Source organism: Podarcis muralis, chromosome 1 (assembly GCF_964188315.1).
Source record: "Podarcis muralis chromosome 1, rPodMur119.hap1.1, whole genome shotgun sequence".
NCBI classification, from domain to species: Eukaryota; Metazoa; Chordata; class Lepidosauria; order Squamata; family Lacertidae; genus Podarcis; species Podarcis muralis.
This window is the reverse complement of record NC_135655.1, coordinates 61,971,686-61,991,781: the sequence shown is the minus strand read 5'-3', so window position 1 is coordinate 61,991,781 and position 20,096 is coordinate 61,971,686. Positions and strand designations below refer to the sequence as shown.

The window sequence follows — 20,096 nt, the reverse complement described above, 5'->3', positions numbered from 1 at the left end:
CACAGCAGCAGTTCTGGATCTGTCCCTGTGTGCCTTTTTCCTTCAGGTTTGGAGTCCTCCCCTTCATCACCCAATGAAGAGGAATCCTGGTTTCCGACAGAATAACAATGAAATAAAATAAAATGCACAATTCCACTATAAAAATGGCAGAGAAGAATGATGCCTGTAAATACAGTTCAGTCTTAACCAAGTCTTCATTTTTAAAAGAAACCCAGTTATACTCCATACGTTTGTTCACACACTTGAACAAGAGGACAGCAGACGTTTTTCTTAGGAGATACTAATCCAGTGCCTTTAGCACCCCTGAAGGTTACGTAACCAGCATCCATTTACTCTGAGTTGAACAAATTGAAAACATACATGCCCACAGGTGATTCTAACACAGCAATTCGTGGTGATGGAAAATCATACCCAAATCTGCTGACACAGTAACACATCTTCCAAGAAGTCATTATGCAGCGGTCTGTCAAAGATCGGACAACTGCAAACGTTATAGGCCATGATGAATTGTGACATTGCTCTTGGCAATAAATAATCTCTAGTTTCAGCAGTTTATCACAAGTGTTTGGCATTTGATATTTAGGACTTTTTGCATCAGTAAATTCTGGATTCACCTGCAGGGGTTGTCAGTAGCAAAAGCCTATTGGAGACTATCCTTTTTTAACAAGCTTCTTTAAAGGAGATCTTTATCCTATTTTGGATTCAAAATGGTTTTCACACCTGAAGTTCTTTTTGTTTGCATATATGGAAAGGTTTTCACACGTGGGATGTGTTTTAATTGTTTTAATTGTTTGTGTTTTTACTGTCAAATCGCTTTGAGATATTTTATGGGAAGAAATTCAGAAATGGAATCAAATAAATAAAATCCAAAGCCCAGTCTACACAGGTTCAGTTTATATTTCTGAACACTAGAGGAATATGGAAGGCTAGAAGAGTGGATCCTGTTAACAGTAAAGGAAGGGAGGGAAGATCGCCATGGCTAGTGGCAGAATCCTTTGGTGAGTGAACAGAAGTGAGTAACTGGAACCCAAGGTGAGGTAGTACAACTGTTGGAGACTTTGAAGGGACCGTGTCCAGCAGGGAACAGGTACTTGGCATGACTGTATGATTAGGCAGTGAGGGAAATTAAAGAGCCAAAGAAACTCACAGAGCAAGCAATGAAATGTATGCTACTTTATGAATACTGCAGAAAACCACAGCATCAACATTGCTTCCTTGAAGTAACATGTAGGAGTCATGTTGCTTTATCTCATTGGCTGCCCTTACAATTTTCATGGATATTATACTCGAAATCCTTACACAGTATTACAGTGCTGTAACTTAAATTACACCAATCTTTTGGGTAAGAGGTTTGAAAAGCTTTAATGCCCTGAGCTTGCCGCACTGCTGAAAAGTTTCCTGCAGAAGTCAATATGAAAGGGATTAAGAACTTCATCATTTGGCCCCAAGAGAAAGACTGGTAAATAACTCAGCAATGAATAATGAATCCCAGGTATCTGCCCTTTACAGAAAATTGGCCACTGCTGTTGAGGGCAGCAACTAAATAGTTTGCATTAGCATGCAGACACCGTTCAGAGCTCATGAAACTTTTCATCTGAAAGAATCCAAGCTGCAGGAGTTACAGCCTTTCGGCAGAGGTTTACAACTGCAATGAAGCATTTGAAAGGTCTGTCAAGAAAGCTCACAGATTACAACAAACTTCCCTCTGTTTGTGACACAAACTAAATACGACAATTAATCACGTATATGTTTTCCTCACGGGTTTTCTTTTTCTTTTCTTTTCTTGACAAATATATAAATTTAATTTAGAATATTTTAATTTAAAATTATAATTATCTGTGATATTGCAAGCTTAAACAAAGCACAATGTACTATTAATCTTAAAGAAAGAATATTGTCCTGCCGAAGGCGCAGAAAGTTACAGGTCTATAGCATTGGTTTTTAAATGCATTACAAGTGGACAAATTATATATAGTCACAATTATATGATTTCTATAAAACCATTCCATCTCAAACCTGACATTATCATGCCTTTTCTTTCCTTATTCAAACCTGAGGCAATGGGTTAGGGTTAGGCCATGGCAGCAAACTTCCAAAGTTTTTCCGTTTTCCTGAAGACTGGCCCACAGCATCTTCGTTGAAAGGAAGAATCTGCTTAAGCCATTATTGTTAGCAAAGTCACCACTTTCAAGCCACATTTTGCTTCATGGGGTAAAAGAAAAAATGTTTCTTTTTCTTACTCAGAAGACCAATTTTGAATTAATAATAGGGCCAAAAGGGATGGAGATGTGTCACCCCTCTACCCATTGAGCATACTTTTAATGCAGACTCACACTTTTGAATAAAAACCAGTTTCAGAGAGAATATCCACACAGGCACAAGTAGTTTAACCCTGTACTGGAGAACTTTGCAGGTGGCAATGTGTCCCATCATCCTGCAGCCAATCAGATCAGTGATACCTGCCCACACTCTGATGAGGTCCAGGAAGTAAGGGACCACTATTCATGGCAAAGAGGCAAACAGGAGAAAGAGGGTAAGAGGAGAGACTTCAGTCCTCTCACCATCCACAGCTATCCCCTTCCTCCTGATAGCTTAGCACATGCTAAGCCTCTCACCATCCGACAAGCTAGGTCTAGCAGCTGAGAGAAGGGCTTCTAATAGCAAAATGGGACTTTCCTCCTCCCCCAAATCTGCTCTGTAGGCTCAGAAGAACCCCAAGAACAGCACACAGAGGGGGAAAGGGGGCTGGGTTCCATCTGGCAAGCATAAATACTTGTGCTGACAGAATAATCCGAAGAGCTTGACACTGAATTCCTTCCCTAGTTTTTCAGGCATATGAAATTTGGGTGTTCCACTCACACACTTTCAAATTTGACACTATCCTCAAATGGCAACCATTGACATATGGTTCTAAATGCACCATAAACCTTCCGACAGACATGAATTCACTTTTCCCCATGCAATCTTTGCATACATAAATTGAAGGTATTTGAAAATGGAAGGATCCATTGCTACAGCCATGCATGTTATCATTTAGGGACTTGTGCTTAATATCAGCTTGCCATATTTTATCTGTTACAATACAGATGATCCTTTATCTTAGAGGACCTTTTATTAATGGAATGGATTTTATGTCAGATTGATATCACAGGTGAAGAATTGGTTGCCTCAGGTAAGCAGATCATGTTACTTCCAAACCAGGAAACTGTGTAACCTCAAAGTTGACTCATATATGTGTGATGTACAATTCATCACATCTTCTGGCCATGGGTCATTGACTAAACAAATCAAGATTATCTGTACCATGTAAAACCCTTGTCCCTTCTGTCTGTCTGTCCTTTCATTAAATAGCCCTGAAAATCTTAAACTGAGAAGACACTAAACAAACAGTTGTTGCACTGGTGAGAACACGACAACATCACATGGACTAATCCTAGCTCTTTAATTTAATCTATTCTGACATTTCATACTTGGAAGACTTCTCTTAGACTTTATCATCCTCATAGGTCTAGTATTACATTACAGTGGTCAATCCGTTTGTCTGTAATGGACCTACCTAATGCATGTTTAAAAGTAAACCACCCCAATAGCAGAAATAAGAATACATTGCAAGAACCGTATCCTATAATTCATTACCTTCAATGATGACTTAGTCCGAGTCTCTGGTTTCTGTCTCGTAGGCGTATTTTTAATAAGCAGAGACTGATCTGTACGAGAATCATAATTCCCATGTTCTGAATCATCTGTATATGTGTCTTTTTCTCTTCCTATGTCTGAGAGGGGAAAAAATACCAAAAACAGATGGACTCATTTGATATGACTATGGAGACATTCTAGCAAAGGTACAAGAACAATTCCCATAATGATCCTCCTTTTATTTCTCTGTCACATGTTCCCATCACCTTCCAGTGCCCTATTTGTAATGAAAAATCCAAAATTTACTATAAGCAATTTTTCTTTCCTTAGTTCTGAAGAGCTTTCAGAAGGGGAAGGGGTAAGGCATGGGGAGTTCAGTGTGGCATGGGCAACAGGAGCATTGGATAGGCTCTGCTGCCGTACTAGCACTGCACTGAGTACCCACGCCTCACCCCATGCCCTTGCCCTCTCAGAAAATGGCAAATATGCTCAGACTGGGAAGCCAGGCACATACCACCACCCTGCTTGCCCTCCCTGCTGAATGCTGCTGAACAACTGGAGGATTCACATTCCATTCTCCACTCAGAGATGAATAATTCTCAGGTGCTCTGGCCATCAAATGAAGCCAAGAATGGGGGAGCATCTTCAATAGCTATAGAAATTTTAAGGAACTGCTTTGTTTTTTGCTTTGCTTTGCCAGCAAAGCACAGTGCTTGCAGGCCACAAAAGTAATAGACAATGAGCAAAGCCAAACATTGATTTTTTTGGGAGAGTACTACAAACACTTTCTAAAAGCACGGTCAACACTTTTTGTTCGCTATTATTGCAGTGCTTTGCCTGCCAATGCTTACAATAATGTATACAAAACTAAAAATATCTCACACAGGATTTCTCCAGGTTTTTTGTTTGTTTTACTACAGTATTAACATTTCTTCTAATATTCACTACAAGAGACTATTATTTTTTTAATAACACCTATGCAGATAATAGTACATTGTGGTAAAAATGGGGGTGCAATCTTCCATTATGGCATTTTGCAATTAATGCAGCTCTGATTTCAAATTTGGTGACTGGGATGGTAGTTTTTCAGTTTTCTCCAAAGCTAAATATTTGGGAGACAAATATTTACTTGGGAGTGAATCCCACTGAACTCAGCATTAATACATCTGAGTAAATATGCAAAAGGCAGAAGCGAAAGATCACATTTTTGCTTTAAAATCATGATTTTGTCAATTCAAAAACAGTTTGAAAACATGATAGGCATGATCTAGCCAAATTTAACCTCTTCAGAGCCAGATCTAACATGTGCAAAAGAAGCATTACTCAGAAACAAGTAGGGATAGGGGTGCAATTCATTCACTACACACTTAATTTGCACTCCCTACAGCAATATGCAGATTGAAACACGACTCTTTCAAATTTTGCAGTTTTCTGAATTTTGTGGTGCAGTTCTCCAACCAAAATTTGTGTACAAAAAAAGCATATACCGGTATGAAGGGAAAGTGTATACAGTGGGTTACATTCTGGGGATAGTGCACAAAGCCAAAATTGTGTATAGTAAAAATACATTGGGTCTAATGGTGGGTGATATTCTTATTATTATTATTATTAATAATAATAGAATTCATATGCCACCCTATACCTTGAGGTCTTAGGACGGTTTACAGAATAAAATCAAAATATAAAACCACAAAATACATAATCAAAACAAAAACTACCCAACCCCCTCAAAAACCCCTCACCTTTTAAAAGGCCAAAGCGCCCCCCCCCAGTGCCTGCTCTCTTTTTGCCACATTATTTTTTTTTTAAATTTGTTGCCAACCACATAAAGCTGAATGCACTCAATACGTATAAATTTTGAGTTACTTGTACACAGCCTGGATATTTGTGCATATACAGAAATGCATTATTCTGTGGAAATTGCTTGTAAAAGAAGAAGAAGAAAAGACTGACAGAAATGCACAGAGAATGCATATACTTTTCCATGCAGACTTTAAAAATTGTTCATAAACTGATGTAGAACTGGAGCAAACTAAACTTAAGACCCAGTTTGGGGGTGGGGAGGGAGGGAGGGAGGGAGGGAGGGAGAGAGAGAGAGAGAGAGAGAGAGAGAGAGAGAGAGAGAGAGAGAGAGAGGTTGACAACCAATCCTTATTGATTTTGATGGGTTGTTTTCAGATGATGCCTCAGATCCCAACAGTAGCTTTTCATGGGTCACAAAATCTCCCACCTCCTCTTTTCCCAGTATCGTACGATTAGGAACTCTGAATCGAAGCCGATATTTCTTAGGCCCTTGTTTTGTTAAGCAGTTGAACTACTATGTAATCTTTAGGGAAGTGAAACCCTTATCCCACTCTTAGAGATGATTTGAAATTCCCCACCCTCACCCTTAGCGAGCTTTGAATTTTTTTATGACTAATAAATGTGATGATTAAGCTGCAGAGATGAAAGCTGCCTTTACAATCAGCCTTGTGCATATACAAACACACACATTATTTGGGAGTAGATTTGTGAATCGTGTAAGTTTCATCTTCAGACCATTCATTAAGCCAGTCTTCTAAGAAGACACCCTGGAATGATTACTTAATTCACATAGAATTCCAACGGCAGAATGGAATTTTTCACTAGGCTAGTTTCATCATTATCCTAGTGAAATAATGTATTGATTCTAAGTACTGGAACATCATTGTAAAGATACAAGATCAGCACAACTCTTTGTGGTGGACGGCAGGTCGAGGTTAGTAGTAGCCATTAATTTTCACACCTTCTGCGTCTTTGCTGCCTGGAAAAGTAATCTGATTTCCACTGAGTCCCTTATTTCAATTACTCTTTCATGAATTAATTGTGTCTTAGATGACCACACACAACACACTTCACTCCATCCAAATGATGCAATATCATCATCTATAATTTAGTTTAACTTAGTACATAAGTAATATTTCATGACCAAGGTGAAATATTGAAGAAGACAGTTTTTTATTTTTTTATTTTTGGAGTACCCAAATTCAAACTCACCGGCTGGCATGCAAGAGAACATGGCAGGCTATTAATATGCATGTGACACAGATGCTGGCAACTTCAGAATCCTAAAAATAGCACTAATGATCTCTGTGCCAAAGAGCTGGGAGTCCCTGAATCTACTAAAGGAATATATTCTACAATCTAGGATATTAAAGTGGCAAGGAAGTTCTCAGATTCTATTGCAGAAGTTTCTGGTGTGCATTAAACCCATATTCATGCATGAATCTCACTGATTCTTATTTACCAATTTTCAGACAAATTATGTTCTAGAAATAGCAAAATTTATAATCTCGTCAGGAAACTAGCATTCCTATTTTGTTGGCTAATGTAGATATAACAAACTCCCAACTTGATTAGAATGGCCTCACATACTCTCACCCAGTTCTCCCTGGTTTGTAATAACTGTAGGATTCATATCCACTTTAAATCCTGGTTACAAAATCTAATTATCTAATTACAGGCCTGGTAAATATTCTTAATGCTGATGTATTGCACATATAATGCAGTAGTTACAACAATTTGTGGAAGGCATGGCAGAATTCACTGGGAGTAGAGAAGGGAGCATTCAAATCCACAGCACATTTTTTTAACTCTCAGCTGTGGAGCAGTTACATTTGCACCATTCCAGTGATCCTGGAGCCAACAAAAACGGAATTTGAAAATTAAATTATAGCATATACAAAAAAGCATTACTGCCTGGGATGCAAAGATTACTATCTCTTAAAACTAAAAAAAAGAAGAGATCCACTAAAAGTAGTTCACACGTATTCTGAACATCAAATAGTAAAGCAAACATTGATTTCCTTTAATTACTCGGCTTCCTTTGATGATTTCAGCTGTGTCATCTTTAAAAACCAAAGCACAGATTCTTCACAGATTTTATCTATGCATAGCCATTCCCCCAAGAAAAGCTTGTTTAGTGCCTCCTATGCTCATGCACATGGTCAACATTTTAAACACAATTTTACTAAGCTTTTTTTTCAGTTTATTTGAAATCTCAAGGTGGCATGTAGGTTAATTAATATGCTGACTCTACAGATTACTCCACAAACTGATTGATGTGTTGGGAGTGTTTCCATTGCATGTCTAAAAGTAAACAGTGTTTTCTCTTATTAAAGAGGAAACATGCTTTATGTCTTTGTACATAAAACTTCTTCTCTGTGAAACTTCTGCCATATATAAATTTCAGCACTTGCACATTCAAAACAGAGGTCTGGATCCAGACTGTCTATTTCATGAACAGAAAGTCTCCTTCCAGTTGTGGAAAGACTGCAATCTGGTGAAACCTTCTAATGAATGAATGGGGTGGTGACTTTTGCCAGTTTTCCCTTCCCCCTGCATAGCTGCAGTTTACAGACCATCAAGGGTAGCCCAGTGTAGACTGCTATAATATACTGTGGCTTCAACAAACCCCCGTTTCTGTATGAGACATAATGGGAAGCTCCTTTTTGTTACAAACCACAGAACCTTTAAACTTTGTCTCGTCATGTGCAAACCAGGAAAGAAAAGTTTACAAGTAGCACATTCTTTCAGTGCAGCACATAATTATGCCTTTGCAACCTGTGAGTCAAATCAACTGCAGACCACCAGATATGCCTGCAGCTTGCCATATGCCTCTAGTCTGGGTTGCTGGCCTGGGGTTGCAAAAATTGGGTGTGTGGATCCCCAAATATCTTGCTGGCTACGATAAGTGGCTGGAAAGCTGCATTCACCTTGCTGGATTACAGATTCTTCAGACCAAATCTGAATCATTTTATCAGTGATGAACCATATCGTTCCAGAACTGAATCTTTAGCCACTGCTTCCCTGCAATAGGATTCTCCACCCATCAGATTATCATCAACAATTTTTTTGCCCATACACGTCCAAACCATGAGACAAGGTTATTATCCACACTCATTCAGAGCACCTTGTCATTCTAAACATGGCAATTACATCTTATTGTATTGTTGGCTCGAAGTTCAGCTGGAATTTGGCCTTTTGCACTAATGGCTTCAGTGGCCATGCTTCCTTGCCTTCTTTTGTACAGAGCTGTACCGTTTCCCCTTTTATTTGTCCTTCCTAGAAGCTTCATGATTAAATATTTATCTCACACACTTAATTCAGATCCATCTTTTAATATCCTCCTGGGGCAGTTCGTAGTAGATCACTGAAGAAATGAAAGTCATTAATCACAGGGGTTATGTAAGCCCCGTCAGCATTCCAAAAGTGACTGCAGTCATGTCGTTCTGACTTTTTCATGCAACACCTCCATGGCCAGAGGGTTTCACAAGAAGAACAAGCCCCATTTAATAGGTCTTGTGATAGTGGAAATGTGGATCAGAGGCTACAGCTTAAAAACAAAAATACCTCTACAAAGTCTGAAGCTGCAATTTTAAGTACAGGAACCCTCGCACTGATCCATGTTCTACTCATTTCTGACCATGTATATGAGCAGCACTGGAAAATCATTAAATGATTCAATTCATACCCAGAAATAGCAAGAGAGCTCTGGGCAGACTAAGGCTCATGAGGGGACCCTACCTGGAGCCTGAAGAGGACAATGAGGGCACAGGAAGCCCCAAAGAGACACAGCGGGGCTTCGTACTGCTCAGCCTCTCCACCTAACAGCTGATATGTGGGGTAGCACAGCAGCAGCAATCACTTTCCTCTGCATCCTCCAGCCTCCTGCCAGCCCCAGAGCTTCAATTCTAGTTGTGGATATTATCAGATACAGCATTTTTTGGTATGGATTGAAGAGAGAGCAGCAAGGAGGGTGTTTAAAGGGTGTCTATAGGGTAATCCCAATTTTATGCAATTTCACTTATGTGCACGGGCCCCCGGAATGTAACCCGCACATAAGTGGAGAGTCACCTGTATGCTTAGGACAGAATTACACACAATGGATTAACTTTGTTGATCCAACCTTCACATTTTCTGTTCTTAACCTAAATATGTACGACCTAAGTGAGAGATCACATCACATCATAATGTATGCATCTACTAAAATGAAGGAGGGGACCCTCCATTTTAGCAGGGGATTGTGGTGCAAACTTGCTCCTGAATCTGAAAGGGGGTTGCATAGAATCTTGCCAAACTCAGCAGGATTTAACCCCCACTCATCAGCTGATGAGAGGGGCATAAGTTCTGCTCAGCTTGGTTGCATATTACTGATCTCTTCTGGGAGCAGACACAGACAGCCAACACAAGGTTTAATTCCACTTTCCCACTCATCAGATGTCATCACATGATTGACAGGTGGGGAACCCCACTCACATGTCAAATTTGGCCCAAGAGGCAGATCCCGATATACATCTGGTCCATGGTTCTAAAAAGGTTCCTCACCCCTACCATACAGATTTGCATAGAATCACCTTACTGAATCAGGAAGAGGTTTACTTGGTTTACTGCAGAATTCAGGAAGATTTAAGCTACACTCACCAGCTGGTGAGTGATGGTTAAATCCTGCTCAGATTGGTTGTGCACTGCTGTTTTCTGTGGGAACTGGCAGGAACAGCCAATGCAGGATTTAACTCCATCCTTGTATTCATCAGAAGATGTCATGAATGACATCAGCTAATGGGTTTATGGACGTGAATGTGGTTTGGGGAAAACATGGGTCAACTTGCTTGGCCTGTGCTCTAGAGGCTCCCCACCCCTGGCCTACCTAGTTGAATTACCAGAGAAGAATTAAAGGTCAACACACAGGAATTTCAACTGCTGCTTTAAAATGAATCTTTCAGAAGTTAATAATTTCACATTTCAGCTCTAGGTTGTCCAAAGTGGAAGGAAAGGGGGATTATTTTGAACAATCACAATAGAATATAACTGAGCAGGGCAAACTCACCTAAGAATGGATCGCTGTATTCTGTATTAGATAATTTGAGTAAATTGTTTTCCAAGGTTTCCATCACTTTAGCTGAAAGGCATAATAAACATTTTACATTCAGGTCACTGTTTATATCACACAGCCCCATTCCTTTTGTTTGCTACATTCAGAATGTATCACAGATGTGGAAGAATGCCAGTGGCCTCAGTGTGCCAGAGCTCACCTCGTTCTGACACTACATCGACGGTAGCGGTTGATGTCCCTGCAGTCCCTAGCTGAGGTTGAGGCTGCACTCGATTTGGCTGCAGGAATGAGGAATGCTTGCTGAGGCTGTGCGGGTGTGTTTGGCTCTGAGCAAGGCATGGCAAGGATCTCCGGGATGGTTTCAATGGGGGCTCTTTGACATTCTCGCTCTTGCTAGTGTTCATGCCTGAAACAAAAGATAGAACCGTTAAGGAAATATTACTCAATTTCTGTCAACTGCTGGAAGGGAATTTGAACCTGCACTGCAAAAGTCATTTTTACACCAATAATCTTGACAGTTTTATGTACTTTATTTTTTTAAAAAAACAATCTGCAAATGTGTTGGAATCTTTTAACGGCACAAACAGAGAGACAGTAAACATGTGGGCTACTGGTTACTTTCAAAATAAAGAGAGTTTTTACACTCAGGGGCTTGCACCCAATTTCTGCTAACATAAAGCAGGGAGTTTGATTTTCTTCAACACCTCCTACAAACTTAAGAGGCCTGCCTGATCCCTATAAAGCAGTTTTTGAGAGTTGGCGTGTAACTTGACAAACAGAATTGGAGAAGGTGTAGAGGTCAGTGGTCTGCTGAGTGGGGAGGTTTCATTATGCCTTTACTTATGCAAACAGATCAACTTTCAGTTATGACAATACTGCCACTGGGTACATCATAATATGTTTTAAAACTGATAATTGCTTACAGGCATGCAAGTACTACTTCCCAAGCTACGCCTCTGTTGTAGAAGTGACTCCGAATATGCAACAACAGAACTAGGCATATTTAGAAATCCAAGTGAAAATACAAATTGATGAGTGAAATTGTAAAACCTATATATGCACAACCTTTGAAGATGATGATGATTTTCATTCTGCTCTTCCTCGGAAAGATGCCCAGGGCAGCCATACACCAGAGCTTAGAACATTACAAAAATGTAAACTAAAATTACAGTTCTGCCATGAATAACAGCAAATTTGAAGGCTGCTATAAACCTACTGCTCTTCAAGTATGAAATGTGTTTTGGCCCCCGATTGATCATGAATCCAAACTCAGATCCCCCCGCCCAAGCTGTAATGCTCAGATCAGTGTGATACAGTACATATGCAGAAGAACTACTCAAAGGCACTGCAAGTAATACACATAACTACTCAAAGGAGTTGATATGCCAAGGCACAGCAGATCATAGGGCTACTTAAGTGAAGCCCTTGATCCAACAAGGACACACACTCTGCAATTGTGTTATAAAGAGATGGGGTAGTCAAGGCAAGAGATTCTGTTCCTCAACAAGCAACCTAGCACTCCGCCTAGAGTACTCCTTTGCATAGATGTCAGCTGGGCCTCCAATGACACCTTAAATCAAGTAGCTACATACCTGTTCTTTCAAGGCAAGTACCAGCCTTTCTAGCACCAATTGTTCCCCTAATTTCTGGACACAAAATCTGCCCCCCCCCCATCTCTGTCTTATCAGTCTCCATACCCTGGTCCAATACCTTCAAAGCTCCTCCTGATTCACATAGAGTCAGAGATTGGATGACCACCTGTCAAGGATTCTTTAGTTGAGATTCCTGCATTGCATGGGGTTGGGTTATGACCCTTAGGGTCCTTTCCAACTCTATGATTCTATGAAATATAGCACAATGTGTCATCACCTTGAAGTGGACTGTAGTTAATTAATGAAACTTTTATTGGTCTTTGAGGTGCCACAAAGCATGCTACTTTTGCTGCAAGGGATTAACTTGGCTACTCCTAGCAGTTCTTGAAACCACTTTGTATCTACTAATGCTGTCAACTTTGTCAGGTGCGAGCATAACTTTGCTTATCACTTTATGGCATTGTTAATATATTACATCCTCTGATCTCCACACACAGAGACCTCTTGCTCTTTGTAGTAGCCTAGTGTGAATGGAGATAGAAACAGGACTCTGTAATGCCCTTTGGTGATTCCTCCATGTACTGTTACTGTGACCATATGGAGTAGGAACATAGCCAAAATGTTAAGTAGTTTAATCTTGCTGAACAGCCATTCAACCCTCCGATAAAATATTGGAGCAGTAAGCATTAAAGGATGCCTTAAAATGATGTCTAAGACCATCTTGGTAATCTTTCTTAAACCAATGTTTGAAAAAGCCAGTCAAAGGGTTTTTTAGTAATAATAATTATGTGTTGCTCTTATGGGTATTTCCTGTATATCCTCCTGCTTTTCTCAGAAGAATCACTGCCACAGACAGCAATTAGGTAAACTTATGTGATCCTTAAAAATGAAGCCCAAAAGAATTATCTTTCCCAGTAGTAGTAGTAGTTTCCAAAATGTAAAGCTTGCTGTAGCTTTCTTTTATTTCCCAAAACATCAAAGTAGAAGAGCACCAGATTATTTGTGATTTTTGTGTTGACTACTGAACAAAGACTTGGCTCTTGAGGTGTGAGAGTGAAGTTCCTGGTACATGATTGGGCCTTTCCTCTCCATTACAGGCTCCCTGAACTCCAGAAAGTGAACCCTCCAGAATGACAGTCAGAGGCCCAGTCTGAAGTGGAGGGGTTGCTCCCTAGATGTTGCTCCCTAGATGTTGCTGGACTCCAACTCCCAGCAGCCCCAAGCAGCATGATCAATGGTCAGAGAGGATGGGAACTGTAGTCCAGTAACATAGGGAGAGCCACAGGTCAACCACACCTGCTGTAAAGAGAGGAGGGAATCAGGACATTGGGATTGCCACCCTGAGCTAGTGGAATTTCCTTCTCCTTCTGCAAGTGTGTCTTTGGAGCTAAGCCAATGTACCCTTCCACCACTTACATAAGGACCACAACACACATTATTGGTCATCTTTTATACATTTGAGGATATGCTCCTTACAGAAGGAAATAAGGCAGCTCCCTGCCCCAGATGTTGATTTAGGTAAGCTTATGCAGACAAAAAGACCAATCTTTTCCAGCAGTCTCAATTTCCACTTTCCAAAACATAACCTTTGCTATGTTTTCCCCCCTTTTATTTACTGAAATATCAAAGTAGAAGAGTGTCAGGTGATTTGTGGCTATTGCACTACTCTATAAACATAGCTTTAAAAACAACAACCCAGAATGGACTACAAATCTAACCAAACAAATCTCACCAAATTGTCAGATGGCTTTGTGCCACCCCAGTTAATAGTAATTTATTTCCTGAAACACTAAAATCATATTTCCGCACAAGTTGCCAGCATAAGTAGCAATCGCTTTAGGGAATGGCAAGATAAAAGTATTATGAGTGAATAGATACAGACATCTTCCTCGAAAACAGACTTACCATTATTGATTCTTTAAATATTTATTCTCCTGCCTCAGAATTCCATTTGATTACTAAAATTTCAGCACCATAAATACTTCAGACCTGCCCTACAAGATCCAACAATAAACCTATATTGTGTATGTATCAGAGAAGGTTAACACTCCGATAATTCTGATCTTGTTGGGACACTGATGCAGATGAACACTATAGAGTTCTATAAAAGACTTTCCCCCAATCATTTCAATAGCAGGGACTTGTGAAGAACTGCTCCTCTCATGTAAGTGAATTGGAAAGTCCATTCCTGATCAAGGCCAGAGCCCATGGGTTGATGCCAAAAGCAAGCAGATGTGGTGCTACCCACATATTGTGCTATTTCTGTCATGGATCCTGGAAGCCGAAGAGACAGGGGCACTGTGTCCATTGGTCAATGTATCAAATGAAGTCAACTAAGAAACATATTTGATTGTGTTAACCTTCACTGGACATGTCTTCTGGGACTGTCCAGTCCGCCCACACAGCAAAGAAATAAGATGCTTAATGATAATGGCAAGCTGAAATTGAGACTTCATTCTTCATCAAAGTGATCAAAATATGTTAATATGTCAGTGGGTTCTTGATCTAAGAATCTTAGTTAAATCAAGTAGGGTTTTCAATACCATGTGCAATATTTACTTGGAATAAGAACAGCAATGTATCAGTATTTCACAATCCCCTGTATCTCATATAAAGAGTGTAAACTGGTAGCCATCCTCTGTTTTTTCCATCCTGGCAGAAAGATGGCAGGCCTTAGGATGTGGGGAGGACAATTCTGCTAAGTCTCTGGGTTCTCTTAGCAGCTTTCAATACCACTGACCACATTCTTTCAATACCACTGACCACCTATTCTTCCACATAGGTTGCCTGGGATAGGAACACAATGATATGATGGTTCTAAAGAACTAATTTCAAAAGGAAGCACTATACTTGGCCCTTTGGCATCTATGCTATAGGCTCCTGAAATGTTTTTTTTTAACATTTACAAGAAACAACAGGGAGAGGTCACCTAGGGATATGGGGCGAGGCCCAATCAGTATGCTGAATTCACCCTGCTCTCTCTTTCTTTTTAATCTAATCCAGATGAAGCAGTGGAAGTATTGGATCAGTGCCTAGCAGCAGTAATTGGCTGGATAATGGGCTAATAACTGAAAACTCAGCTATATAGTTGCAGTATACCTGAAGGAACATCTCCACCCCCCCATCGTTCAACCCAGACATTGAGGTCCAGCTCCAAGGGTCTTCTGCAAGAAGCAAAGTTCACTGCAAGAAGCAAAGTTACAGGGAACCAGGCAGAGGGCCTCCTCGGTAGTGGCGCCCACCCTGTGGAATGCCCTCTCATCAGATGTCAAGGAAATAAACAACTATCTGACTTTTAGAAGACACCTGAAGGCAGCCCAGTCTAGGGAAGTTTTTAATGTTTGATGTTTTATTGTGTTTTAAATATTCTGTTGGGAGCTGCCCAGAGTGGCTGGGGAAAATCAGCCAGATGGGTGGGATATGTATGTATGTATGTATAAATAAATAAATAAATAAATAAATAAATAAATAATAATAATAATTAAACATTTTAAGTGTGTTGTAAAGTGCAATATACAAAGGTGAGCTATGTCAAATTCAATATATTTCCCAAAAACTTTTTTAAAAGCATTTTCACAGTGTTTTTTTATATGTGTGTAGATTCCACCAAGGTGAAGGTTCTATGAGTAGATGGTTTGTCTGTTTGGGAAGGTGGTGCTTCACAGCAGAGGCAGATTTAGGGGAGCACAAGCAGTTTGGTTGCACTGGGCATGGAACTTCAGGGGTGTTGCTGGGGATGCTGCGACTATGATTCAGAATGGTGTGAGAGAGGCAGAGGGGTGCCGAATTTTGGCATTGCACATTGAAGACATTTGGAAGAACATTGGGAAGTATTAAAGAATGGGGGGGGGTTACTGAACAAGGTGCATTTTCAATTTTTTTTAAGTATCCAGAGTACAGACCTGCAGGCTTTCTAGTTTATGAAGTAATTAACACTTCAAAGCAAAAACATTGTGCTTCCCTGGTGAAAACAACAACACAGAGACAACTAGTTTGCCTTTATATATTCTTGCTTCTGTTATACCTAGGATCTGAATTCCGTAATTATAGCCCAAAGAAAGAAACAAGCTGCAGATGAAAACATGATGAAATCTAAAGACTGAATGAGGTTCCACTTTTCAGAGAACAGACATGTGTTTGTAAAATTTAAGACACGATGTGTAAGACATCTCTGATGCCTCACAAGAGAAAAAGAAAAGCAATTTCAAGAGGTATAGAGAAATAAGGGAAGGTGGGTTCATTTAAGCCTTTTCCTGCTTACATTTTTTCCATGCCCAACTGTCTCCTTAAACCACTTTTCCTCTTGTGAAGTTAAAAAAGGGTGTGTGGTTCCATATAATATAATTAGCTGACATAGCTGGCATGTAATATAATATATTATATTATACGAGTATGAAATCAATTCTCAATGTGAAATATACAATAACAAGAGCATTAAAATATTCTTAATATGATCATGAATATATCCAGAATCCCAGGATGAAAAGAAGGGCAGTTAAAACAGGTAACACAATCATGTTAGAAATTCAAGTTCATATATTTCGTTGGACCAAACAGGATTACCTTCACTTCCACATTCCTGGTTCCTTATTTTAATCTTGTTTTTTAAATTGTATTTTAATCAACTTGTTTTTATTATCAGTTGTTAGCCGCCCTGAGCCCGGTCTTGGTTGGGGAGGGCGGGGTATAAATAAATTATATTATTATTATTATTATTATTATTATTATTATTATTATTATTATTATTATTATTTAATGCTTTAGTTCAGTGACTTAAAATTTGCCATTGCATTCTATACCGTGATGCAAATGTTATTGTGTGCTATCAAGTGTAGGCATGATGATTTTGATAGTGAAGGGACAAACTCCTGGTCAGACTTCTTGAAAATGGGCTTGGAAAATGAATGGATTTCTGCAAATTAAAAAATAATTAAATAGCTCAATTTCTTCTGGGTGCAACATCAACCCAAATTAATGCTTCCCGCATGCAAAATAATCATATCACCAAGGACATGATGGGGCCTGAGCCCTTATCCTGAGTGAGTCTCCACATCACTGTTCTCGCACCCGCCTGGCTGCCTCCTTCCACACGTACCTTTACCTGGTTTGTGGTTGTGGAGGCAGTGTGATAAAGCATGGGAGCGAAGTCATTTGTCTCTTCCTTCCCCATCTGGTTCTTCATAGAGTGGACTTGACTTCTCTTGCTCAGATTAAAATATCCAAGCCAGAGAAGAGGAGTTTTGGGGTTGTAACACTTGCCTTGTGTTTCAGGGGGAGCTGTTTCATCATGTCCTTGCACAGATCCAGCTCTATTTCCTTGTCTCAGGGGCATTTTTGTGGGAACTGGTTCTTGGGGTAACAACAAAGAGTAGGAAATGCACCCGTAGTTTCATATGGACACCATGCAATTTTTGTTGCGTTACTAGATTTGAGTGTGATTTTATTTTAGGAATCTTTTGTAAGCCACTGTGGCCACCTCTTGGGGCTATTAAATGAGCTACAGGAATTCTAAATAAACAACTAACCAAGCACCAAAGCTAGGAATTGCCATCAAGTTAAATTTTAGAAATGAAGGTCTTTGATTTGTGCAGAGCGAGTGGAAGATGCGCTACTTTGCTTCCTGAAGAACTTCCTTGTGCAAAATGTGCACATTTGTAAATAAAAGAACATCACAACAAAGCCATAAACCTCGCAAGCACGTTCCTCTTAAGAAAAAAAACAAACACTGTAGCGGCGGTGCCTGCTACTTCCTATCACTGAGGGAGATGAGAGAACCATGAACATGAAAGCAGTATTTTGAGAACCATTTCCTTCAATGGACTTTAAGCAACTTAAATCACGAAGAGAGGAAATTTTAAAAAGAAATTTGTATTACCACCACAGTTATTACTTTGATGGCTGACCATTTAGATCTTTAGATGCTTTAACTGGCAATTAAGCAAGACTTCGTGAAATCCAAATATGAAGTTCTCAGATCAGAGGAAGCATTTATATATCACACTGATTCATCTATCTCTAGTAGGGAGTGAATTATCCAGTCAAGAGAAAGAGAGAGAAAAAGAGGGAAAGGGAGAGGGAGAGGGAGGGAGAGGGAGGGAGAGAGAGAGAGAGAGAGAGAGAGAGGGAGAGGGAGAGGGAGAGGGAGAGGGAGAGGGAGAGAGACTGAGACTTTTTTGTCTATTAGTGCTACCAAAAGCACTTCACCAGTTCCAGAATGGAAGTAGTCAGTGCTTTCTTTCTTTAAAAAATGTTTAGGGGGACTCTCATTTCCCTACTCACACTGAAATACTGCCCCTCAATGAGGCCAAACTTAGATTCACAAAAGGTTTAGGGGTATGCGTCCCCCCCGTGTCCCCCCAGGAAAAAAGCACTGAAAGTAGCTGAGAAAATAAAGCATCCACGATAAAACTGCCAACAGACAATATTAGAATAGCAGCCTCAAAGTTACTCAAATGAGATCCATGGACACACTAAAATCATCTTCAAGTGCCCAGTGTAAGGATTTCTTTCCTGTCTTCCCTGAATCCTCAAATAGTCGTGCATCTTGTAACTGTTAATCTTATAGGCACTTCCCTTGGAGCAGATCTCTAGTTGGTGATCCAAGCGAATAGGAAGAAGAAAGGCAGCACAGATGATATGAATAATATGGATTTAGACCACGTAGTAGGTCTTCAGAAGTTAACACCAGCACCTTGACTTGAATTTAGAAACACAATCCAGCAGAACTCAGTTAGGATTACATCCCATTTAGCCCTTTATGACAGAGCTACTGTAGGCTCTGCTTGTTTTTGCTGGATGGTGCCCCATGTGATTTATGAGACCTGTAATAATTAAACAAGCCTGAACAAACAGCAGATAGGGGTTAAATTAATAAGAAGGTTGTCCTGTATTCCCTAACGCAGCAAAATAATATAAATACCAGGTCTCTGGTGGCGCAGGCCCTGAGAGTATGTGTGTGTGTTAAGCAAGAATAGGAACTATAGTCTCACAGGGAGGAATGGAAAAGAGACCCAGCTCATATTATTCATCTCTCCTTAGGAAAATATATGAGCTCATATATTCCTTCACGTGTTAAGAGAAGAAATATCCCATTCAACATGGGATGATGAAGGTGATCCATGAGGAGACCCGTACGCACAGTGGCTTGAATCACCCAATTCAAAACCCTTCATTTTGAGGGACAAGAATCATGCAAAGCCTCCGTACCTATGAGCACCTCGGGTCACAAAGCAGATAAAGGAGAGGCATGCACCTTCTCCAAGAAAGCCATCTAGGCAAATGATTTAACTGAGACAGCAACAGTACGCATTAAGTGAACAGAGCTTTCCCCTAGATAGGCATTGCAGTCTGCTCTAGTAGAACCATGGGCATGTCTTCAACTAACACAACTCTTACTTTCTGTTGGCAAGTTTATATCTGTGACCCAAGAATAAATTTACGCAGAAGAAACACTGAACTGTGATTATGTTTTATTCGAATAATAAGCCAGAAACTATGCAACTGTAAGTACCTGAAGCAGATAAGCATTCCACATGCAACTGAAGTACTTGCAATATTTATCCTTTTAAAAACAGCTTCGTTTTTCTGCTTGTCCATTTCTATGATGCTCACACTTTATAATTTATAAACACCCGGAAGTGTTTCATGAAAGGGGAGTTGCTAATTGAAGAGATTTGAGAATAGCCCCCATCCTATGGTCATACCATATGGACACGCTGCAGGAGAACAAATGGAACAGTGTCTAATTGTCTCTAAATATCATCTCCTGCTGAACTCTTCTCAATCAGATCTCAAAAGGAATATAAAATGCATACTGTACAGATGCATTGTAAAGCAATTAGTAACATTTTAGCATACACTTATCTTGCTTTTTAGAACAGAAATTGATCTTTTGTCTCCTAGGTATGCTCTTCCTCAGATCATGCATGCCAGTGCTGCTCAGGGTAGTAGTTTATAATAACAAAATAAAAATTTACAAGGTGCTACTGCCATAAATCATATACATCTATATGTCT

At 39.8% G+C, this 20,096-nt stretch overlaps 1 protein-coding gene across 3 annotated transcripts in view; it reads right to left on the bottom strand.

Moving 5' to 3' along the window:
- Positions 1 to 20,096, bottom strand: part of ANO3 (anoctamin 3) — a 233,760-nt gene that overhangs the window by 85,767 nt on the left and 127,897 nt on the right. For all 3 annotated transcript variants that reach the window (XM_077929690.1, XM_077929694.1, XM_028729269.2), the window contains exons 2-4: positions 10,689 to 10,895; positions 10,484 to 10,555; positions 3,637 to 3,773 (exon numbers count right to left, since the gene is read on the bottom strand). In XM_077929690.1, the coding sequence (XP_077785816.1) occupies positions 3,637 to 3,773; positions 10,484 to 10,555; positions 10,689 to 10,895 (416 nt within the window). The remainder of the gene's footprint in view (positions 1 to 3,636; positions 3,774 to 10,483; positions 10,556 to 10,688; positions 10,896 to 20,096) is intronic.